At 43.7% G+C, this 25,509-nt stretch overlaps 2 protein-coding genes across 3 annotated transcripts; both read right to left on the bottom strand.

The window, feature by feature from the left end:
- Window positions 1-933: 933 nt before the first annotated feature.
- On the bottom strand, window positions 934-4,642 carry LOC135557285 (dihydroxyacetone phosphate acyltransferase-like). The gene is made up of 4 exons (XM_064990471.1): window positions 4,628-4,642; window positions 1,785-1,949; window positions 1,247-1,407; window positions 934-1,144 (listed from the first exon to the last, which is right to left on the bottom strand). The coding sequence occupies exons 1-4, from the start codon at window positions 4,640-4,642 to the stop codon at window positions 934-936; spliced, it is 552 nt and encodes a 183-aa protein (XP_064846543.1).
- On the bottom strand, window positions 3,640-25,048 carry LOC135557590 (E3 ubiquitin-protein ligase TRIM9-like). 2 transcript variants are annotated; one of them, XM_064991003.1, is made up of 11 exons: window positions 24,255-25,048; window positions 18,602-18,697; window positions 17,801-17,923; window positions 15,306-15,416; window positions 13,404-13,557; window positions 12,626-12,694; window positions 12,227-12,387; window positions 11,725-11,863; window positions 10,191-10,494; window positions 8,440-8,602; window positions 3,640-6,551 (listed from the first exon to the last, which is right to left on the bottom strand). In XM_064991003.1, the coding sequence occupies exons 1-11, from the start codon at window positions 25,011-25,013 to the stop codon at window positions 6,501-6,503; spliced, it is 2,130 nt and encodes a 709-aa protein (XP_064847075.1). In that variant the 5' UTR covers window positions 25,014-25,048; the 3' UTR covers window positions 3,640-6,500. The 2 variants fall into 2 exon arrangements, with proteins under 2 accessions (XP_064847075.1, XP_064847074.1); XM_064991002.1 differs by lacking the exon at window positions 12,626-12,694.
- Window positions 25,049-25,509: the final 461 nt, after the last annotated feature.

Here is a 25,509-nt window from a genome sequence, read left to right as displayed (position 1 = left end):
GGAAAGGAAGACCCAGAGTTACCTCTGCTGCAGAGGATAAGTTCATTCGAGTTAACTGCACCTTAGATTGCAGCCCAAATAAATGCTTCACAGAGTTCAAGAAACAGACACATCTCAACATCAACTCTTCAGAGACTGCGTGAGTCAGGCCTTCATAGTTAAATTGCTGCATAGAAACCACTACTAAAGGTCACCAATAAGAAGAAAAGACTTGCTTGGGCCAAGAAACATGAGCAATGGACATCTGTCCTTTGGTCTGATGAGTCCATGTCTTTGTGAGATGCAGAGTAGGTGAGAGGATGATCTCTGCATGTGTGGTTCCCACCGTGAAGCATGGAGGAGGTGTGATGCTGCGGGGGTGACACTGTCAGTGATTTAATTAGAATTCAAGGCACACTTTACCAGCATGGCTACCACAGCATTCTGCAGCGATACGCCATCCCATCTGGTTTGTGCTTAGTGGGACTATAATTTGTTTTTTTGTCAACAGGACAATGACCCAACACACCTCCAGGCTGTGTAAGGGCTATTTGACCAAGAAGGAGAGTGATGGAGTTTTGCATCATTTGACCTGGCCTCCACAAACACCTGACCGCAAACCAATTGAGATGGTTTGAGATGAGTTGGACCGCAGAGTGAATGAAAAGCAGCCACCAAGTGCTCAGCATATGTGGGAACTCCTTCAAGACTGTTGGAAAAGCATTCCAGGTGAAGCTCGTTGAGAGAATGCCAACAGTGTGTCATCAAAGCAAAGGATGGCTACTTTGAAGAATCAAAGTTTCTTGGTTACAAACTTTTTTGGTTACATAGTTTTTGATGTCTTCACTATTATTCTACACAATGTGGAAAATAGTTTTTAAAAATGAAAAACATCCCTTGAATGAGTCGGTGTATCCAAACTTTTGACTGGTACAGTAAATATTTATTTATTTTCTATTCTGATTTTTCAAGGGGTGCTGCAGCACCCTCAGCACCCATACTTCCCGCGCCTATGATGACAGGCAGGGCAAGGTCATAGGTGTACAGAATGTAGGACATCAACGGGAAGTCCATGTAACTACAGTGACTGGGGAGCAGCACCACAGGATGCTCCTGGATGGCTTGTTGGAGCTGAAGAATTGAAGAATGTGTGGATATGAATGAACTTTATTAACAGGGAAAATAGTTTATGTCCCACATGCCCCATAATCCTTAATGTACTACTTTGCATTAGATTCATAACAGACCTCAAACTAATTAATAATACATGTTAATACAGACATGTTGCAAGAGCGTTTTGAAGTCCTTGCTGAGGGTGAAGGCAAAGAAGTGGACGGTGCTGATCTGGAGCCGGTAAGCCATCTCCTCCAGAATGACACAGGACTCGTCCTGGCTGATGTCAGAGGCTTCGCCAGACTCTTGTGACACCTGGGCATGATCAACAACCAGAAGACAGAGGTTATGAATAATACATGCATTGCCTAACCAAAGACAGTTTCAGAGAAAGTTGTCAAGACATTAGTCATTGGTGGTCAAAAAGGTTTAAACACTGAATGGGATGGAATTAACCCTTGAGTGATAAGGTCAAGTATGACCCTGCATGCAAAGCAATATAAAGTTACATTCCTGCACCCTTTGATCAACACATTTTGTCATCTACACATGTTGACTAAAATTGTGGGTCAGAGGGGTCGAGATGTCACTGTGGTGTGAGGCTCAATAGAAACACTGAAATTTTAACACTTCACAACCTATAAAAACCATGACAACCTTTGCACATGCGGCCGATAGTATTAATTACCTACCTGATTAATCAAATAGCGTAGCTGATCAGAATAGACGATATTCTTGAGCATGTTTGCGTTGCAGGGAGTACGTCCCTTGTAAAGAACCGGTGAATAGCATCCGAATGCATATTTCAAGTTGCTAGAGTTCCTCCTCTCTTCCAAAATGTCTTCAGAGTCATCTCTCTTTTTTTAGCGTCGGTTCCCTTTGCTGTAACGTTAAAAACACAATGGCAGCTAAATATGTTCTCAAATCCGATCCAAGAGTTGAACGAGCACTAGATGGCGCGCGCGATCAAGATGAAACATCATGTCGCGAGAAAACACAATCGAGAGAAGAAAATGGGCATGCGAGCAGACGCGTCCAGCGAGTGCACAGGTCAGTCAAGTGTGCACATTAAACTTAAGAGCTTTATTGTCACAGATCAAAAATAACACTTTCTCAATTGATCAAATTACTCTCTCAAGTCTTGACACCTTTGGGTTTGGATTTCAGGCTGATGGAGGGTGGGTTTAACGTGGATGGGTGTCTATAAACCTTCGATTGGTCACTTTCACTGGAATGATGGATGAATTAAAAAAATGCCTACCATTGGCCAGTCCAGTGTTCGCCAGTCCATTGGCCAGTCCAGTCTGTTTGCTATGCACTGCAGAAGTTTCTGTTTAGCTCAGTGTTGCCATGTTCATAGTTTTTCAGTCAAATTGGGCTACTTAGAAAAAAATGTCCCGGGTGAACAAGTATTGGTCACGGGTTGCGGGTTTTTGGTCTATTTTTAGATTGCTATGAATATATATATAAATTCAAAAGTTTGTGGCCACATAGAAATGTCCTTGTTTTGAAAGAAAATCACATTTTTTGTCCAATAAAATAACATAAAATTGATCAGAAATACAGTGTAGATATTGTTAATGTTGTAAATGACTATTGTAGCTGGAAACTGTTGATTGTTAATGGAATATCTACAAAGGCGTACATCAGCAACCATCACTCCTGTGTTCCAATGGCACGTTGTGTTAGCTAATCCAAGTTTATAATTTTAAAAGGCTAATTGATCATTAGAAACCCCTTTTGCAATTATGTTAGCACAGCGAAAAACTGTTGTACTGATTAAAGAAGCAATACAACTGGCCTTCTTTAGACTAGCTGAGTATCTGGAGCATCAGCATTTGTGGGTTCAATTACAGGCTCAAAATGGCCAGAAACAAAGACCTTTCTTCTGAAACTCGTTAGTCTATTCTTGCTCTGAGAAAGGAAGGCTATTCCATGCGAGAAATTCCAAGAAACTGAAGATCTCGTACAACGCTGTGTACTACTTCCTTCACAGACTAGCGCAAACTGGCTCTAACCAGAATAGAAAGAGGAGTGGGAGGCCCCGGTGCACCACTGAGCAAGAGGACAAGTACATTAGAGTGTCTAGTTTGAGAAATACACACCTCATAAGTCCTCAACTGGCAGCTTCATTAAATAGTACCCGCAAAACACCTGTCTTAACGTCAACAGTGAAGAGGCGACTCCGGGATGCTGGCCTTCTATGCAGAGTTCCTCTGTCCATTGTCTGTGTTATTTTGCCCATCTTAATCTTTTCTTTTTATTGGCCAGTCTGAGGTATAGCTTTTTCTTTGCAACTTTGCCTAGAAGGCCACCATCCCAGAGTCGCCTCTTCGCTTTTGACGTTGAGACTGGTGTTTTGCTCTGATAGGTTGGATAAATAAAATGTGAAGAATTGAAAACAGTGATGAAGAGTTGCATTTTTGCTGCATTTCTATGAGTTTTGCAGAGTTCATAAAAAGATACAGATTAGACAATTGATGTCCAAGCCTCAATCAACATAACCCCAGGAAGACTACAGAAAAGATACTGACGAGCCCATTCATATTCCATCACAGTTACTCATTTATTCATTTTAAAAAAGGAAAAAAAATACATTGCTTTTTGCTTTTCTTTTACACTGTATAATATGAAAACAATGCCAAGTACAACGCATTGCATATACAAACCACTTAGAAGTACAAAACGTTTACATTGTAGGAGAGATGAGAACTAAAGAACATACATACACATGAACAGAATTCGAGAAAAAGAAGCACAGCTTTTTGTGGACACATACTGTGGACATAGATACAGTGTCCTATAGGACCAGTTGACATTCCCCATGAGGTTTGGTGGTGCACCCAGCCTAGTTCTCTGGTAATGTGGCAGTGAGGGCAACAGGCACCCCAGGGCATGAGATACGTGCCTGCCTTTAGAAGAGAGATGCCCCACAGACACTGCAACATCTCCTCCCCCCACATGCCATAGTCAGGGTGGGAACAGTAAATATGGGGAAAATAAAAAGATTCAAATGCAAACGTAATCTGACAATAGTGACTTTCTAGCACTATTTTTTTGTTATTTTTGGGGGGGTTCACATTCAGAAGCAGGCTACCATGTTGGGGAGGGGAAATCCATGCCAAACACACAAATAGACAACACTTAGAGAGGATAAACTACTATCTGCATTTACTACTAAGGTTCTTTTGATATTATGGTCTGCACCTGCAGTGTTTTTTTTTTGTGCCATTTCCATAATGATTGCTGAGAGGCTACATGGACACCATTTTGTTTGCCTTTTGTGGTTTTGTTACACCTCACACTTCGCTATACTGTAGTTGCCGTCACAAGCACTAATTCAGTTTTATACGAATGTCTTCATAAAAGGGACAGTTCTGTAATTGACAACATTCACTTGGAGCCACTTAATAACTCAATACATGCTGGAACCTGATGCATTGGCTTGTCTCTATACAAAATGGCTCTAGCCAATTATCAGTCCAGCCTAACAGCTGTCAACATTTCATGTACATTTCCCATCCATTTTATTTACCCCGGGAATGGTCATCTCCACGTTTTAGCTTTGGACATACTTTAGTTCCATCAGACAGTCTGCTCTACATCATACCAACATGTTTAATGTACAAGGCAATGGTTCTGTTCAGAAAACACCATTAACACAGCTAAATAACCCCCATATTAGATTTAAAGACTATTAAAAAATGCCAGTACTATATTTGGTGTTTTTACAAAGAGAAAATATTACAAGAGCAGTACAAATCATTTTCACCAATAGTGTACCACAGTACTTCAACACAGACTCTGAGCAGAATGTTCCTCTAGTGGCAATAGCTTTGGTATCCTTAATCGAAAAACATATTACCATTTTGGATTAAGGGCACATTACTTTGAAGCAACACTTTTAGTAGCAGAAAGAGATCAAGATGTTCACAAAATTATAATTAAATAATATAGTACAAAACTCCTAACTGCATCGAATGCAGATTAATGATATACCAGTGTGTGAACTGAAACATAATGAAGACATGGTCAAATGTAAATGTGGGATAATAAGCCTGCCTAGTATCTACAATTCCATAAAGATTCCCTCTGACAAATCCCAAATGCACTGCTTAACCCTCTTCATTCATTTTGTCATCTGACATGTCATATTAATATGCTTTAGCCCCATAAAATGATTTAACTTGTCACATAAAGGTAAAATACATACTGTGGGGAAATTAATGTGACGCTATAATCCTAACTCAAACTCTAGGGGGCAAACTGTTATTATAGTGTAATAGGTTGTTTGAAAGGCTTCCGCATAGCACTGTTGTGCATTGTTTTACTATATACAGATAGAGTTTTAAGTAAACTAGTTAGCTTAGAATACATGCTTGGGAGACAGTCGTATATACAGTTTCCTTACATATCATGCAAACTTGACCCTCTGGTGGTCTGTCAATACAATACTTTTAACTGATTTAAAATACCTTTAACAATACCTGTTCATTCAAACATCACATGAGCATACACCCTCTTAATAAATATTTCAATAGTGTAGTAAAAGTCAACGCATTAAACAATAAATACTTTGAAAGAAGATACTATCTACTGTATGTAGATCGTTTGACAAAATAATACATGGCAATGTTACATCTCAATGTCACAGTGGTTTGGCTTCACTTCGAACCAAGATTTGTCCTCTAGCGACAGAATTTTGTGTTTGATAAGATACAGTTTGTCCTCTGATTTGTCCCTTATACTGATTTGTCCTTTATACTGATCTGACCTCGCTTTCTTATTGAAAGTGAGGCTGGGGTGAAATCCATTTCAATTTCATGAAATTGAATTTATAGGATATAAAATCCCCAATACGTCATTTTCAATTGACCAGAATTGAAACTGAATTTACTCCAACTCTGGCAAGGCTTTGTAAAGTTGAAAAGATAGTACAGTATATCACCAATAATATGTCTGAGAAACGCTCTATTCATCTCTACTTGTGAGTTAGATAGGCTGACGTTCAGTTTCCTCTAAAGAAATAGGGGTATACAAACTCTCTATGAACTAACCTGAGAGAAGAAGATGAATACAGTAGAGACATTGTACTGTAGGGCATCTCATGACTCTACCCTTGTATGGGATTTTGTTTCAGAGATGCACTTCATTAAAGCACCCGGTGGCATTTTGACTGTAAACACAGAATCTGATTGTACGGATTGAGATGAAATTAAGACTTGGAAAATTATTTTTAAAAACAATATAATTGATGTACAAAAGTCCCTTGTATATAATATTCCCTCTAAGGGTGATATTTGATCATAGGCATTGAACAGTAGTAGTACTAAGGGGGGGGGGGGGGGGCTGGAGCAGGAGGAATCCATGTTGACATTGGTGGGACTGTGCCTAGACACCTTGGGAGGCTACTGCTGCTTAATATTCTTTGGCACCTCCATTCCTGTTAGTAGGGTCACCTGCGAAGGACAAACAGTTCCAAATGAGTTCATGACAGATTAAACTGCTGACTCGAGGTCCAAAATATGAACCACAGTGCTCATTAACTCAGCATGATGTATATATGCTGGTTAGTAACAATTCAAAAATAAAGTGGGACAAAAAAGTATTTAGTCAGCCACCAATTGTGCAAGTTCTCCACTTAAAAAGATGAGAGAGGCCTGTCATTTTCATTATAGGTACAATTCAACGACAGACAAAATTAGAAAAAAAAATCCAGAGAATCACATTGTAGGATTTTTAATGAATTTATTTGCAAATTATGGTGGAAAATAAGTATTTGGTCAATAACAAAAGTTTATCTAAATACTTTGTTATATACCCTCTGTTGGCAATAACAGAGGTCAAACGTTTTCTGTAAGTCTTCACAAGGTTTTCACACACTGTTGCTTGTATTTTGGCCCATTCCTCCATGCAGATCTCCTCTAGAGCAGTGATGTTTTGGGGCTGTTGTTGGGCAACACGGACTTTCAACTCTCTCCAAAGATTTTCTATGGGGTTGAGATCTGGAGACTGGCTAGGCCACTCCAGGACCTTGACATGCTTCTTACGAAGCCACTCTTTTGTTGCCCAGGGCGGTGTGTTTGGGATCATTGTCATGCTGAAAGACCCAGCCACGTTTCATCTTCAATGCCCTTGCTGATGGAAGGAGGTTTTCACTCAAAATCTCACAATACATGGCCGCATTCATTCTTTCCTTTACACGGATCAGTCGTCCTGGTCCCTTTGCAGAAAAACAGCCCCAAAGAATGATGTTTCCACCCCCATGCTTCACAGTAGGTATGGTGTTCTTTGGATGCAACTCAGCATTCTTTGCCCTCCAAACACGACGAGTTTGAGTTTATACCAAATAGTTCTATTTTGGTTTCATCTGACCATATGACATTCTCCCAATCTTCTTCTGGATCATCCAAATGCTCTCTAGCAAACTTCAGATGGGCCTGGACATGTACTGGCTTAAGCAGGGGGACACGGCTGGCACTGCAGGATTTGAGTCCCTGGCGGCGTAGTGTGTTACTGATGGTAGGCTTTGTTACTTTGGTCCCAGCTCTCTGCAGGTCATTCACTAGGTGCCCCCGTGTGGTTCTGGGATTTTTGCTCACCGTTCTTGTGATCATTTTAACCCCACGGGGTGAGATCTTGCGTGGAGCCCCAGATCGAGGGAGATTATCAGTGGTCTTGTATGTCTTCCATTTCATAATAATTGCTCCCACATTTGATTTCTTCAAACCAAGCTGCTTACCTATTGCAGATTCAGTCTTCCCAGCCTGCTGTAGGTCTACAATTTTGTTTCTGGTGTCCTTTGACAGCTCTTTGGTCTTGGCCATAGTGGAGTTTGGAGTGTGACTGTTTTAGGTTGTGGACAGGTGTCTTTTATACTGATAACAAGTTCAAACAGGTGCCATTAATACAGGTAACGAGTGGAGGACAGAGGAGCCTCTTAAAGAAGAAGTTACAGACATGTGAGAGCCAGAAATCTTGCTTGTTTGTAGGTGACCAAATACTTATTTTCCACCATAAATAGCAAATACATTCATTAAAAATCCTACAATGTGATTTTCTGGAATTTATTTTCTCATTTTGTCTGTCATAGTTGAAGTGTACCTATGATGAAAATCACAGGCCTCTCACATCTTTTTAAGTGGGAGAACTTGCACAATTGGTGGCTGACTAAATACTTTTTTTGCCCCACTGTATATATGTGTACAGCCTATGCTGTTTAGCACATCCTTAATCTGGAGATTCATTTCATTTCTAAATTAAGCCGATAATCCTTGAATTTAGAGACAAAACTATCTGAATGAATTTCTGAAACCTAATCAGCTCTGTCTGACTATCAGTGCTCACCTGGACATTTCTGTTGATGCTGACAGCAGGCATGAAGACTCCCTCCAGGTTCTCAAAGGCCACGGGGCCATGCTGCTCTTTGTTGATGAAGAACGTTAGAGTGTACTTGTTCAGGTCCAGCAGGATGCCCACAGTTGCACCCTTGGAGATGCCCCCCTCGGCCCTGCAGAACACACACACAGAGTCTAGACCTAATGTACTACATCAAAACAGCTCACACAGGCCCTTTGAGAGTGGTCTGGGATCTCGGATGGGTAGAGGGATCCCAATGAGTCCAAAAACACTATGGAGCAAATGGCTTTGAGCGGCAAATCGTTTTCTATATTCAAGACATTAGATTTGACCTAATTGCTAAATCTTTCGTGTTCGTATGTAGGCTATGTGTGATTTGATGTACAGTAAATCCCTAATATATTCGGAATACTTGTAGTCCAAGAAATATATGAAAACATTCCCAAGCTTCTCCTTCGGGGTGTATATCCTTTCTCCCTTCCAATGGAATAAAGAAAACAACCTGAGGCACTAAGTCCATAAACGCATCCATATCCAAACATCTGAAACACTTTGGCAGTGCAAAGCCGTATGTAAATAGTTATTACACTCAAACCAGTCAACTCATTAGAAACCCCAAAAGCCAGCAGTGTATTAGTTTTTGAGAGTGAGCAGCACAAACAACAAAATGGTGGAAGTGTGAAAGTGTGCCCCCAGTCAAACAGCTATGTCACAAAGCTAACTGGGCTCTACAGGGGGTTCCAGAGAAATCTGCTAGGCTAAAGAAACAAACAGTACATGTATCGTTGGCACTTTAATGAGGGAAATGAGTGAGTCATTGTGATTGATAGGCTCCAACGTAACAGCTGACAGGAAGATAAATAATGAGTTTGGAGAAACCAAAAGATGATGTGCTATGAAAGACAAAAACAGGGAAACTCTTTAATCAGCGACTGAAAATAGTAACTACTACTGTATTATTGGTTTAACGAGGAAGGAGGATTCTGCTCTGGATATTCATGTCCCTGGGGCTACTGTAGGTTGCTAAGCCTGTGGCCTCTTTGTCTTTGAATCTATGTGTAATATTACTCTATGTTACCCTGTGTAAAAGTAAATCAAAACGGATATTCACAAAACATAAGAGCACTGCCCTGAGAATAATCTCTTCCATTTCCAACTAACTGCCTGTCACACCCTGATCTGTTTCACCTGTCTTTGTGCTTGTCTCCACCCCCCTCCAGGTGTCGCCCATTTGCCCCATTATCCCCTGTGTATGTATACCTGTGTTCTCTGTTTGTCTGTTGCCAGTTCGTCTTGTCTCGTCAAGCCTACCAACGGTTTTCCCTGTACTACTGTTTTCGCTCTAGTCCCCGTTTTCTAGTTTTCCTGGTTTTGACCATTCTGCCTGCCCTGAACCTGCCTGCTGTTCTGTACCTTGTGACACTGCCCTGGATTACTGACCTCTGCCTACCCTGAGCCTGCCTGTCGTTCTGTACCTTTTGGACTCTGGATTACTGACCTCTGCCTGTCATTGACCTGTCATTTGCCTGCCCCCCTGTTTTTGTAATAAACTTTTGTTACTTCAAAATGCCTGCAACTGGGTCTTATCCTGAGGTCTGATACTGCCTGCCAAGTATTGCAAGTGCGTACGTGTTTTAGTCCTGACAGTATGACACACAAAGCATATGGTGGCTATTTCTAAACTCTGAAGCTGTGGAGGAGCAGGAGTCAGCCTTCCTCCCCAGAGATGTGTCACCTACCTGTTGGTGTGGGAGTTGTTGTGCATGAACCAGCTGCGGTTGTTGTCCACGTACATGGCCCAGGCCTTATCATCCTTCCCCAGCATCATGTCCTTCATCGTATTGATCCTCGCCACCCCGAACGCAGGGTCCGGGTGGTTGTCATAGCGATCCACCCTGAGCTCCCAATAATGGACCCCCTTGGAGAAGGCGGCTGTCCCCAGGACCACACGGTCATCGTAGCTGTTGCAGCTCACTGTCCGGTTCTCATTGGTCAATATGATGTCCCTGTGAGCCGAGGTGGGGTCAAAGGTGAACCAGGCCACTGCAGGAGAGAAAGAGTAGAGCAGTAGGAGGAGTCAGAGCAAGATAAGAGCATTTCCAGGTCTCTAGGGCATGGTTGTCTGAGTGAAACTCATTGGAGGATGGAGCCCCATGAGAGCATGAAACATGATGCCAGTATAGAACGGCACGGTCAGCTAGGACCCCATGCTGGGCAGCATACTGTGAGATGACACATGAAATATTCACAAAGCAGCACAATGAAAAATTCTACTTCTCATTTAAAAGTCAAGCACTGGATTCAATTTAATTCAGCAGCTCCTTGCCCATAAGGCACTGCTGTGTCAAACCATTGCAGTGTATTGCCTTAATTAGCCCCATTCCTCAAAGAGGCACTGCTATGTTAGAATAAACAGTTAACTGGCACACGACAGGCACTCACTAAGGCCTCCACATGCAGAGATCCATTGTTATTGCAGCTGGCAGAGCCAGAGCTGGAGCCGCCTGTACTCTGCTCAGCCTAAACTCTCTCCTTGTTCTGCTGCTCTGTCAGCTCAATCAATGGCATCAACAACCTATCCTCTCTCCCTCTCCCTGTCCCTCCCTCCACTCCCCATCCCAATAATGGGAGGACAGGGAGAGGGAGAGAGGATAGGCAGTTGATGCCATTGATTGAGTGCAAGGCTGGGATGGGGAGTGGAGGGATGGACGGGGAGAGCACGGCAATGCGCTGACAGCTGGCAGGCTAGAGTAATCACAGTCTGGCACGCTCTCGCTGTGATACTTTGCTAAACTGCGAGACCACTTCCACTGTCTGTCAGCCCTATATCAGGACTGGACACCTCTTTAGTGGAGCTCCTTCAGTTCTGGCTCTGCCATGGTGTTTACTGCTCTAAACCTGGAGGTTTCTGGGGACCCAGAGCTGACTAGTACCACCACACCCAGCCAGGACAGTGACAGATTGCACCAGTCGCCTTCCATTAAAGTGGGATCTGGGATACCATTGCTGTGGATTAGTACTCCGTAGTTAAGGACACAAACAAGAGCGTTGATGGGAGGACGAGGCTTTGTCGGCAAACAGCAGGCCTGGATGTCCCAGAGGACGAGCTCGGCTCAGGAGCGGTGAATAAAGAGTATCATTCTGTACCCCGGGCACTAATTAAGCCTGGTGTCCCCTGGTCCCCAGTTGGGTGAGGCGGGGGGGTTCTTCTCTTCCTTCCCTTTCATGTCTACAGTTAGGTCAACACAAAGTGAGAGAACACAGAACACCCACCATCAGATGTCTTCAGCACCACAGTCTTGCTATAGGGCCCCACTCCGGGGGAGTTGTAGGCCTTGACTCTGGCGTTGTAGGAACTGTTGAAGTGGAGGCCGTCCACAGTGCACACAGTCTCCTTCCCTACATACACCTCCTGGGACACAGAGACATACAGTACAGCACAGGACCATCTGGCGTTAGTTAGAGCTCTGACTGCAGCATGTGCACTATGAATAATAAAATACGTGGCAGAGGCGACAACTGTTATCGATAGGAAACGGGTAGGACACCCTACTAGAATTACAGTGGAACTGTATTACGCATATTGAAATGAGCCTGGCTAAATAAAACACAACTCCTGCAAACCTTTCATTGCATAATGAGCATCAAACGTTGACATTCTTTGACTTAATCTACTGTTAAAACACCCGCCCGTGAAGTGCTCCACCCTAGTGTCAGACTACATGGAGCGTCGGACATGACGACACGTTCTCTAATGTGTGAAGGATTATCTGACCCTGTATTGACCCCCGTTGCCGTCGTCCAGCTCCAGGATGTAGCCTTCGATGGGGTGGCTAGGGGGCACAGTGACCCTCCAGGCCAGGGTGGCACTGTTGTTGCGGGTGCAGCACTTCTCCAGCTGCAGCAGGGGGGCCGGGGGCACCGTGGCAGACTCCACTTGAATAGAAACGGATGGCAGGAACACCACAGAGGAGTTAACATCTATCTCTGCATGGATAGGTTGTGGTTGATAGTTGTTGTTGTCAGGCAGGTAAGAATATTGTCAGGGAAGAGTGCGGTAAAACATGCATGGGAGGAGAGCACTCTATCCCCTTAACGTGGTGGGCTGGTGTGGGCTGGCAGGTCTCAAGGAGGAAAAGGGGATTTGGATGATCATATAGCAACTCTGAAATACCTCCTGCGCTCTCCGTCTCTTTCAATCCACCTGCATGCATTTGTTTCAATAATGGAGTCTCCTGTATATCTGAAACATGATATTGGACATGGGTTGATGTGTGGTGCTTGACTTAGTTTGCAACATAGTGGAACTGATCAACTGCTGTGCTTTCTCAGGGGAATGCTGGTTACATTTCCCCTGGTTTCAAATCTCATTTGGTTTTACATGACGTTGTATTTGGAGCAGACTCAGTTGGTAACTGTGTACGGGAAATTCTTGTCTGCTTCAGTAGACAGATATGGAAAAGTGTTGGAGCGAAATGAAATACATCGTATTTATATGACAAATATATCCTGGTATTCTAGGACATTGTCAGGGGATATACTGTGCACTACAAATCTTCCTCAGGTTTAGTCAAGCACAATATTTAAATAGACTAATGAAAAAATTGCTCTGGACACATAGTATGTTTTAATCAGATACTCAGAATATTGAACATGTGTGAAACATGGAGACCTTTTTGGTCAGTTTTGCAAAAGCATTTTTTCCACTTCACCAAGGTATAAAGCACAGAATGAGTGCAGGTGATGCATATCGCAAGAGACAAGTGTGTCTACTTAACTGCTGAATAGCCATACAAAAATACATCACAGGCACACTTGAAAGAGGAGTCCACTGCAAGACTATCTAACAATGTAACAATACACTGTATGAAAATGTGTACGAATAGACTCAACACTACGCAAACAGTAGCAAGTATATGAATATGACTTAGAAATGAACACATATAGGTTACCTTTGCTCTGGACAAAGTCCAACTGTAGTATGGTCTGCAGCAGGGGGTCTGTGTTCAGGGTCAGGTCAAACTCAGGGCCCACCTTAGGCTCCAAAGCCCCTTTGACCCACTGGTCCTGAGACGACGTCACACGTTTGATCAGCGCATCTGAGATCTACATAGAAACACACAGCAGGGGAGAACCGCTTCAAACCAGCTACAACTCCACTAAAAGGTTCAGCTACAGTGTAATATACTATTACAAAGTGCAACATGGTTTTAATGGACTTTTTATGGTTTCTCTTTGTGCTTCTGGAAAAATACCAGCTGGAAATGTGCTGCATTAAAGAATAGCCAACCCTGTAGGTTACCAGCTTTTGTAAGGTTTTATATAAGCTTTTATGATACAGAGCACAGATTTTGTTCAGGGGTTATAAGAAACTGTACAATTAATATCACCATAAAGATATAGGGGGAGATAATCACCAATTTACAGAAGAGAGTCTTTCATCTCTATTTCGTCCTATTCAGACTGTTCCTTAAAAAAAAGAGGAGAATCAATGGCTTCCAGCTAATGGTGAGGGGAACTAAATACGACAAGTCAACGTTTAACTCGATGAGGGTGTCACATACCAATGTTAACCATTATCAGGTTAACCTTTATCAGCGCAAGTCAACGAGTATTGGTTTGGGATGACCTATTTATTACCTATTAAGTATCAATATCTTCACTCACATTTGGCCAACAACACATTTTAATCAATATCTTGCTACAAGCTTATCATATGCACTCTGAATCAATATTTATTAGTATAGTAAAATATATAAGCAGTTCTTTCAAAGGTCTTGATGTTAAGCATTTTTATGGCAAGAGTTTTCTAATGATCTTCAAATTATTTGTTTTCAACCCGTTTTAGGAAATATATTTGGGAAAAATATTTGTTGGCCTTAGCATTTAGCAGTAGGAAACAAGGACATCTGAGAGGAATGTGAGGGAAGTCAAGCAGGCTAGCCTCATCCACAGCCTGTCACGCACTGATCTGTTTCACCTCTCTTTGTGATTGTCTCCACCCTCCTCCAGGTGTCGCCCATTCCTCTAACCTACCAGTGGTTTTCCCCTTGCCCCTGCCTTGTCTATATTCCTGTTTTCTAGTTTTCCCAGTTTTGTCCTTTCTGCCTAACCTGACCCTGAGCCTGCCTGCCGTCCTGTACCTTTGCCCCACTACTCTGGATTACCGACCTCTGCCTGACCCTGAGCCTGCCTGCCGTCCTGTAACTTTGCCCCACTACTCTGGATTACCGAACTCTGCCTGACCTGACCCTGTGAATGAATGGCTTTGAAATGCTTGCCGTCCTGTACCTTTGCCCCACTACTCTGGTTTACCGACCTCTGCCTGACCCCGAGCCTGCCTGCCGTCCTGTACCTTTGCCCCACTACTCTGGATTACCGACCTCTGCCTGACCCCGAGCCTGACTGCCGTCCTGTACCTTTGCCCCACTACTCTGGATTACCGACCTCTGCCTGACCCCGAGCCTGCCTGCCGTCCTGTAACTTTGCCCCACTACTCTGGTTTACCAACCTCTGCCTGACCCGAGCCTGCCTGCCGTCCTGTACCTTTGCCCCACTACTCTGGATTACCGACCTCTGCCTGACCCCGAGCCTGACTGCCGTCCTGTACCTTTGCCCCACTACTCTGGATTACCGACCTCTGCCTGACCCCAAGCCTGCCTGCCGTCCTGTAACTTTGCCCCACTACTCTGGTTTACCGACCTCTGCCTGACCCCGAGCCTGCCTGCCTGCCCGTGTTCGAATTAATAAACTTTTGTTACTTCGACATTGCCTGCACCTGGGTCTTACCTTCAAACATGATACAGCCTACTAGCAGAGCTCTATCCCCATTCATCCATACATCACTACTGTACCTGCAGGAAGCCACTGGGGTCGTTCTCTTTGATCACCTCCAGACAGTACTCCATCATGCCCGTGGTCTGACGCAGCTTCATAGTGCAGTGTGTGATCTGGTCACGCACCACCTGAACACAGGAGAAGCCAGGAGGACACAGACGGGCACCCTTTAATGTAATATTAATACTGGGCAGGCATTTCACACACATACAGACACACACACATGCACACGTACACACACATACACGCGCGTTTTTCCTTTTGGCTAAACACAAAGCACTGGGGAAAATGGATTTGGGCGGGTGTCAAAGCCATTCATTCACAGCTAATTGAAATTCAGTGGACTGTCAACATTTTATGAGCCTTTGTTTGGGTAGACCACTTATACTTGCTCATGTGTTTAACTTATCTTTGCATTTTTGTGAAAAAGTATGGATTTTTGTGTTTATAAGATTATAAATTAAAAGGTCAGAAAAGGTTGATTAATTGGAAAGTATTTAATCACTCTATCAAATTAAGCCTTAGAATTCAAAACTAATGTAAGAAATAATTAGATTAAGCCACTGACACATTCATTAATTAAATGTTCATAAATTATTCACCTGTCAACCGGTTTCATTATTTAAATAAATCCATTAAAATATTACAAATTAAATAAGCATAAAATGAACAATCCTGAATGGTAGACAGAATAAAATAACCCCAAAACATAAACAAACCAGAGGACAGTCAGGAACAGTCATGTCTATCAAATCATAATTAATATACATTTAGGTAAATCAAATGATATATAACAACTCAGATTGAATTTACTATATAATCCTTACGTCATGCAATATTCAAACAATGCCACTCCAGCGGTCTATGGATTATGCCTAGACTAGTCTGTCACGAGTCACAAAAATGACTCTCTCCCTGGGAATGTGTGGTGTGGCGAAAGAGACCACTGATAAAAAATACTGCTGACAGATTAATGGCTCGGATGAATTTAATTAGAGTAGAAAGTGCCGTTCACCGGCACACAAACACAACACTCCAGACTATTGAACAGGGGAAACAAATGCCCTCCTTCTGGGATTGCAGGGTAAAAAACAACAACAACATTGTCCTGTAGATACCATAAAGTAGTTATTCTCAACAGATTACCGTCACAACTGTTCCTAAAAAAAGGGATTTCAATCAAACAAAGCTCACAATCCAGGCTCTTTTGGCTGAGAGTTGAGGAAAGACTGACTGCATCGCTTCTTGTTTTTATAACAAACAATAATGTGTTGGAAATTCCTAATTATTTGCATAGTCAATTTACACACAGCACTGACACACATGCCACCAGACATGCCACCAGACGTCTTTTCACAGTCCCCAGGTCCAGAACAAATTCAAGGAAACATACTATACTATATTATACAGAGCTGTGATTGCATGTAACTCCCTTCCATCTCATATACCACTAGTGAACAGCAAACCTGGTTTTAAAAAAACTAATAAAGCAACACCTCACAATGCCTCTCCAACATGTGACCTACTTTTTGTGCGTATTTACTGACATGTATGTGTAACTGATAGATACACACACTACATGTTCATGTTCTTAAATGTATGTGAGTTGGATTTTGTCTGTAATGTATTTTTCTTTTGTGTGACTATTTTTATTTTGTGTGACGGTATGACTAGCTGTCACCATTGGCATTGGCTAATGGTGATCCTAAAAAATGTCAGAAATCCTAGTTAATGATACCGAATGCTGTCAAGACAATTGCTCTTTACTAGCGTTACCATATGGTTGTGTACTAAACTCCATAAAGCTCTTATTTTCCCATTGTAATCTCCTGAAAAGGACACATCAGTTTGACAGCCTTCATCATAGTGAAATGAAGATACCTTTTTTTCTGCTGTGTGATGCTGCAACAGTCCTAGCTGCTCTTTAGCTTCAGCCCTGCTCAACACAACAGCTGTCCTCTGGAGCCCCAATCCCCAAGCCTACACATTGAGCCTGGGCTTGGATCCATGTGACCCACTAAGAACTTAACACCAGCCAGCCTGCAGGCCCAGGCCCTCAGCTGAGGCTTCAGGGGGAGAAGAGAGGACAGGGAGGCGGAGAGGACAGAAATCTGCATCCAGATGCACCTCGACCTGGGCCAAGACAAGTTCACAACCTTGGATGCCCTTTGTGTCATGAAAGAGCTGCCATCTGAGGTAAAAGAGGCAGTCTATCACTACTTAGGGTTGTAATATGAATAATATGTAACTATTGATCATCTGTGTTAAGCATGCAAAGTATGGTTAACATGTCTGATGCAGAGAGAGTACTGTGATTATTGTTATCAATAAACCATGGCCCTGCTGTGTTTGCCCGCCCATCTGAATCCTGCCACCTGTATGTTACAGTCAACATGACCTTGTCCCCAGGATAATGGTGCACATACAATCTGAGCTTGGGGAGAGGTGTCTGGGGCAGTCAACATGACGTTGTTATCCATCAGCCGTCGCAGCGTCCATCCTTCTGACCCACCTTGAGCTTGTACTCCCTCTCCTTGGTGACCTTGGTGAGGAGCTTGGCTTTCTGCCTCGTCAGAGCCTCAATCAGGGCGTCACACTGAGCCACCAAGCAGGCCTCGAACTCCACCCCGTTCTCCTGCGAGGGACACAACACATCACATCGCTCAATAAAAGAACAGGGAGATACAGGAAGGTACAGGGTGCTATGGCCAGGCACAGAGGGGACGGGGGACAGGGGGCAAGGACACTAGCGGACTAAATATGATAACTCCACAGTGATTGCTGCTAAATCTTCCAGCAGGTGAAATAGTCAATTCTATTCGAGCTACACTCTGCACCTCGGTTCAAGGATGAAGAAAATGGTTAGAGACTCTAACTCTACTGAGCTGAGCAGAGCTGGGATTTGACTCAAAAACAATCCCCTCAAGCCCAGAATAAGAGTCTTAATGCACAGACTGTTAAGACATGGCAGTGCAGTAAGTGTATAAAAGCCGTGACAGGCTGGGGCAGTCCGTGTGGACAGCAGCCCTTTCCTACTTTAGCTCTTAGCGTGGTCACAAACAGAAACTTGTGTTCCCACCGGGCGATAAGAAGTGCTTTGGATGTAGTGCCGGTGTTCGTTGCAGAATGAAAAGAGTCCAGAAAGTGACATTGTATGATTCCGGAGCATCCTTCCTCTTTCTTTTTAGTGTTTCGTTAAAGCCGACAGGCACAGGTAAGTAGGTTATGGGGAATACAGGTTACATTGACATTTCTATACATGTTGACGTTCTCATTTGATCTACCAGACACGTAATCAAAAAGAGAATGTTACCTGTATCTGCTGAAGCATGTTCTTCAACTGCATTAGGAATTCCTTGGCATCCTTGGCTTTATCTGACACACCGTTCAAAGCTTGGGAGAGTTGACACTGTGAATGAAAAACGGGCAATTATTAATCCAAAACTAATCAAAACACTCTCCGTGTCACTTCTCTAACATGTTATGATTAAAGCCAATTGTCCCAGAAATATACAGTATGGGCAGTAATTTATACTAATTAACCCCGTACTTAAGCCCAACCACACAGCAACGACCTCTGAGGTCATAGTAATCAAAGAGATTACAAATTCAAACGAGGGCCTCAAAACCATGTTTAGAGGTCAAACCTTTCAGCAGATCTGCTCTGAGCTGAGGCTCATGGACCATGAGTGAAGGGTAATCATGGTGTACACCAACCCTGCTGTGATCAATCTGGCCCGGATCCACACCTCCCTCCTCCCACCTCCCTCCCGCTCCTCCCACCTGCCCCTATTCCTCTGGGCTTCTCTATCAGTCTCAGTCAGGGCTTCTCTGGGGCTGGGCCTCTGTGGGCTGCGTGCGTCGGGTTCAGGAGGGACACAAATCAAGCCAGCCCTCCACGGTTCATTAATGTGCCATCTGGCCCAGCAAGCTGTCTGTCCGCGCCGCTAACAAGGGGATGAGTGATTCCGCTCCCCTGTGTGGTTTCTTTCCACCAGGGCCCCAGCCACAGCTCCTGACAAGACAAGGGGGCAGTGCCAGCCCAGTGTTTATCGGCTCAGACCTTTTTCTCTCTGTGACACTTTGTCAGGGTGACCTCCAGGGGTCAGGGGGAGGGGCTGGTGGCCCTCCTATGGGGAGAGAGCCTGTCACTTGACAACCTCCTGCATATCACTAATTAATGTCCTTTCACTGGGTCGTCCTTGTTTATCCTAACAGTGTATAATGTGAGAGTTTGATTCGATATGGACCAGAAGGATGCTACTGCTTAACATGAAAACTTTATCAAGGGACCCATATCGTCAAGGTCCTATCAGTCTTGTCATGAGCCCCCCTTGTAAGATGTAGTTATTCTTTATGAGCTAATATTAAACTTCAGTGTAATTAGGATCGGGATGCTGCCCTTGTGTGGCTCAGAACTGGCAGTGACCTCATTAGTGGTGGTGGAATACAGCACCAGCCCCTTCACTGTCACTAAGGATGACAGGTCAGTTATAGCAGGAGAAACCTGTTAGAGTAATTTCCACTAGGCAGAGTCGTCAATTCAACGTCTATTCCACGTTGGTTCAACGCAACTTCGTTGAAATGACGTTAAAAAAAGCGTTGATTCAACCCGTGTGTGATCAGTGGGAAGGGTCATAAGATGAAAGGTGAGGCTCTATTTAAACGACTCGTTTGAAAAAGTACCCCTCATTTTAAAATGTACCCTTTATTGTAAATGTATTTCCTCCAGACAAATAGGAAGAGGCGTCCTTTTTCCTGACAGCAGCATTCTTCCTCTGAAGGAGCCCCAGTAATGTCATCAGAGAGAGAGAACACTTAAGTCATGTGTGTGACATTCAAAAGCAGAGGGTTTCAAGTAGGGGAGAAGGTGTGTTATCAATCAATCAATTTCTAACCCAGTGTCAAGGGATCGGAGTAAGACAATACATACAGTAGCTGCAGTGTTGATCTGCGGTGTTGACCTTGATTCCAAATGGGTCCTCAGGGACATGCCAGGAGGACTGGGTCAAATTCAGGAAGCCCCACCACTTTCTCTTCCCCCTCTTTTTCCTCCATCTCCTCCATCTTCTCCTCCCTCACTCAGCAGCTGTGTCATTAACGCTCCACATCTGGATGAGAGCAGAACCAATCTCCCTCCCCTGCTCAGCCTCACACAAATCCTCTGGCCGTGTGGCACACTGCTCCACCACTGATATTTTACAACATGGCCACAACAGCCATCACAGCCCAGCATGGCCAGCACATCCCCCCCAGGCAAATTAAGAACAACCCAAATAAAGCATGAAATCAGAGCACACACAATATTTACCAGTTTAGGAAAATCTCCAGAGGATGATTCAATTGAAAATGTAGTAAAAGTAATATTGCCTTAACAATTTATCAAATATTTATAGGATTTGCTACATGAATATATTGTGTGTATGAATATGCATAATATGGACACATTTTATGATATTAAAAACCAGCACAAATGACATTTGCAAGGAATAATTCATTCTTTCTTTTTTTATACTGTGACAGTGTTGCAATCATTGACACACACAAACTATAACATCTATTTGAGATATCGCATATTGTGAAGCTCGTTACATACATTTCAAAAGGTAGAGTCGTGATATCCATTAGGCCTCATTTTCAGCAACAGTCTGGTAACTTGCCTCCATGTATCCATGGTAACCCTTGAGGTATGCGCACACAGCACTACACTAAGGTCTTGTCCAAGCACTCATTCTTGCCTCTAAAAATAGCTCAAAATGATTCTCCTGTTCCTATGCCTTTGGTTACAGTAGTTGCACACATACAGTACACTCATCCTTTATGCCTGGCTACCCCATCACCAAACGCTTATTCAACACAACATGAACCAAGTCTAGTGTACTGGGTACTATGCAGCTAGAGTATGGCACAGCACAGATATTCAATGGGATGGGAGATACCACACTGTACTTAACCTACATTCTGGAGCCAATGCCGTTGCAGGGTCTGGGAGAGGGGCTCTGTATGCCTGAGGTAGCAGAACAACCTGTCATTAGCTACATTACCATCTGAATCTAGGCGAGCCAGCCAGCCAGCTGACCTGGCCAGACTCTGTGCTCTTACTTGGCTAGCCCCTTCCCGTACTGTACAAGCTGGGGGCATCCTCTCCTATATGAATCTCGTTCAATGGTCAAAACCACAGACTTCTGTATCTATTCTTATCCACATAACCGCACTGGAATGTAGCCCTATCATCCATTATCCAATAGTTCTCTACAAATGTGTTGATCAGATTCTATCCATGACTATGACATTGGTCCATAAATAGGTTGATGTAGTTCAAATGTAGGCCTTCCCAATATGTCTTCCTTTCTCTTAATGACAGGATAACAACCCCATTTAACAAAATGTGGAATTGAAAAGAGAGGAACCATGGTTTCTTTCATCCCCTAAAATGTTCTTTGTGGTCATGTATAATGTGCGGTATTTGGGAAGTCAGGACAAAACTAGAGGACCTGAGTCAGTTGTACTGCTGAGTGATTAGTGTTTTTTGAGGTCAGTTCGGTTTCGGTTTTATAATAAAAAAAATAATAACGTTTTTTTCAATTTCGGATTGAAAATATTTTTGGGCACATTAAATGCACTATGCATTATGTGGGTTGAATGCTGTGACAACACAGAATAAAACAATTAATCCAATCCCGTGACGGTAATGTCTGCCCATTACTGCTTGGCGTTTACCATCATTTATTCACATTACTTTACTTCTGTTGTTGTGTATATTACATTTGTTTTATTTGATGACTTTATCATTTCATTCCATGTCATCATCTCATCTCTATAGAGCTGCTGCCTGTGCCGTCTGACAAAGCCACCATTTTAGTAGTTCTTCAATGTAAATAAGGCATACTTTTATGACTGCTGAATACCAACTATCAAATCACTTTATGTATTTTCAGGTAGAGATACAGTAGCTTGCGAAGCAACTGCTCTCTATCACTCTCAATCGCCTTCCTTCTCTTTACTGATGTCGGGTCAATAAGTTGTTAAAACCTATTTTTAAACACTGACATTTCGGTTAATTGCTCAGTACTAGTCGGTTGGGCCCTGCACTGGACTTGGCGGGGCCCAAATGCTCATGCCTGCTGCAGCCTGGTGAGCAATGCCCTGGCCTAGTGTACGCATGTGCAGAGTTTGGTACCAGTGTGTAGTGTGTGTGCGGGGGCATTAAATATACTATACACTGTATCTGGGTGTTTCTGCTTGGCTGCCCATAGGACATCCATAGGAAACTTCACTACCGTGACTTTTCATCCAAACGTTTATCTGAGGCTTATCGGCTAGTAAATACATATTCATGATGTATTCCCAGCAAGCATTTTTGTCACTCTCTCACACTGTCACTGTTAAAGGGGAGACAAATGCCATTGATACCCTAAGGCAGTCCCTTGTTTTCCGTTTGTTCCATTTGACATACTGTAAATAACATCAACACAACTTGACATTACTTTCAAATCATGTTTGTAAAAGCATCCCCCGAGGAGAAATATAAGATTGACTACTGAAGGTCCAGCAAAAAACGAATGGCGGCTCTCATTCACAGTGGACGTGGGTCAGCACACACAGGCGTCTCCATTATCAGTATCTCTGCAGCATGGAGGATGACAATTGCCTCTAAGACACAATCTATCTGTGGACATAAAACAATCCTCGGAGGAGTAGCCGTTCTCTCTCTCTCTCTCTCTCTCTCTCTCTCTCTCCTTTCAACACTGCAATCTCCAAGCCCTCCTACCCTAACTAACAGACTGGTTGTTGAATCTGTTCAACTGAGTTTTCTGTCAGATCCTAGAAGAGGACAGTCGATAGGAAAGCATGTCAGAGCTTGAGGGCGGATCTGGAGCTGTGGATGGGAAGGATTGTGAGTAATAGGTTTGTATTAGTCCCCAGTGTCACAACAAAATCCCATCCAAGTGACAGTGACATAGATAGCTGCCTGGTGCAGTGGAATCATTCAAGGGGAGGCATGCAGAGTAGACCCAAGCCAATATCTACAGTGAAGAGGGATAGTGTAGCTTCAAGAGGGCTCCGAGATAATTTGCCATAATAGTAGGCCAATACATTTGTGTCCTTTTCATCACTTAATGTCTCTCTCCATCTCTCCCTCCCTCTCTCTCTCTCTCCCTCTCCCTCCCTCTCTCCCTCTCTCACACACACACATACACACACTCCCTCCAACCTGAGCAGAGCTCACTTGACCATCCCATTCTTGCCAATACAGATCGTTGGCCATAAAATACAGCACAAAATGGACAGCATGCTGGAGTGTATTCGATCTCACTCGACCAGGAAATATATTAACGAAGCACTTCTGCATCTTGTATTTATAGGGCTCATCACTTATAAACACCGCTTCACACTTACAGTATGCGATTTTCATGGTCCATTTGTGGGACAGTAGGCTAGTGTGATAAAGGTCAACTGTACTCATAACAACCCTTATCAGTGAGTGGGAAGGAGGCATGCACGATTAGTGGCCCAGTTTGGCTTTTAATTGAATTGGTGAATTTGGGTGTGATAGCTCAATGTGCATCTCTACTATCTATCAAAGTGTCAGTCTGCCTATAGGCATCCTATGCCTCTTCACCATGTCGTGGGTGCTGAGGAAACCATGGGGCACTGTTACACAGCGCCGGTGACCTATTCGCAAATTCAAATGGCAAACCCAGAACTGTTGGCAGGAACAATCTGGGATAGAAACTGGAGAACAGTGACCTGACACTGGTGAGTCAGGCTATTGGGTTGCTTTTCTTTCTTTCTCTGTGATTAGGCTATACAGTGTTGCTGCCTGATTACTGTCAGTAAAGTCTACCACTGATGACCTCAGTTGGAGTGATTTAAATGGCACTGATGACATGTGATGATGTGATGCTGCAGAGCAGCTTATTATGACGCTGGCCAAGGCCATCCCCACCAGCCTTCATCCTTACCTTGTGCTGTTTCCACATGGCAGCTAAAGGTTTTAAATCATGACTCCCGTGCTTGCCACCCTCAAGACACTTCATACACACTGGAGTCTTGCAGTTGACGCAGTACATGCTAAAGTTCTCCATTTCATGGTCTGCACACGTTCCCTGTTTGCGTATGGTGCCGGCGGGCATCTGCTGGCTTCCAGCCGCGGGCGATTGGGTCGGTGGCAGTAATCGATGTTTGGCCAGCGGTCCACGGGAAGGGTGGCATCGCTGCTGGCATGGTGTGCAGTAAAACACGTCGCACTGTTCGCACATCACAGTGGCATCGACAGGGTTGCGGTCACACAGCTGACATTTCACGTTGGCAGAGCGGTTCTGCTGATAACGAGACACGATCGCCTCCAGTAGCCGGTTACGTGGGAAGCCCCTCAGTCCCCGCTCATCCAGAGAGACACTACGGTGACAGAGAGGACACGTTATGGAGCAGTGGCGGTGCACCAGAGTCGGAGGAAACACCCGTATCCCATTTGGAGACTTGAGGCACGGCGTGTATGATCCATAGCCGCTGTCCGTTTCACTATACATGCTCATTTTGTCCATATCCAAATAATCGTAGTCCGAGTTCCCGGAGGCACGGTTTTGCGGAGGTGTTTCGCCTTCTGGGGTCTGTACAATGATATTGCGGGCGCACGCCAAACACACATTGTGTGAGCAGGGTAAAAGAATAGGATCCTTGAAAAGAGAGCCGCAAACGGGGCATTTTAATTCTTCATCCATCGTGTCTTCTATAAAACGCTCCTCACACAGTGCACAAGAGCAGCGATCAATGAAAACAGACCAGCACTATATGACACGAACAGCTCCCTCGACTGGTTTACGCAGGCGCGGGCGAGGGGGGTTGTAGTCAGAGCGGATGGGTTCTGAAAACGCATCTTCACAATAACAAGTTTGAACAAAAAAAACTACAAGACCCGTAATCCAAGTGAGCAGCCGTGAAAAGTATTGTGGAGCCAAGTCACACCTTGGTGATAAAACTGTTATTAACCCGTATCTAACCCAAAGGGTAGCAGTGGCACCTGCCCTGCACATTTCCGAGGCTATTGAATGTGCAATGCATATGTTGGTGGTGATTTTATTTTATTTAGAGTTTCAACCTAATCTTTTATTGAAAATCAAGATGCATGTTCTGAATTTATAAAATTGGCAATTTACCCAGAACGTTTCCCTTTTCTCACTAACATACATATAGACAGAACGACACTATGTATGCAAA

The sequence above is a fragment of the Oncorhynchus masou genome, chromosome 16 (assembly GCF_036934945.1).
Source record: "Oncorhynchus masou masou isolate Uvic2021 chromosome 16, UVic_Omas_1.1, whole genome shotgun sequence".
NCBI classification, from domain to species: Eukaryota; Metazoa; Chordata; class Actinopteri; order Salmoniformes; family Salmonidae; genus Oncorhynchus; species Oncorhynchus masou.
The sequence above is the reverse complement of the archived record's forward strand: the minus strand, read 5'-3'. Positions and strand labels throughout refer to the sequence as shown.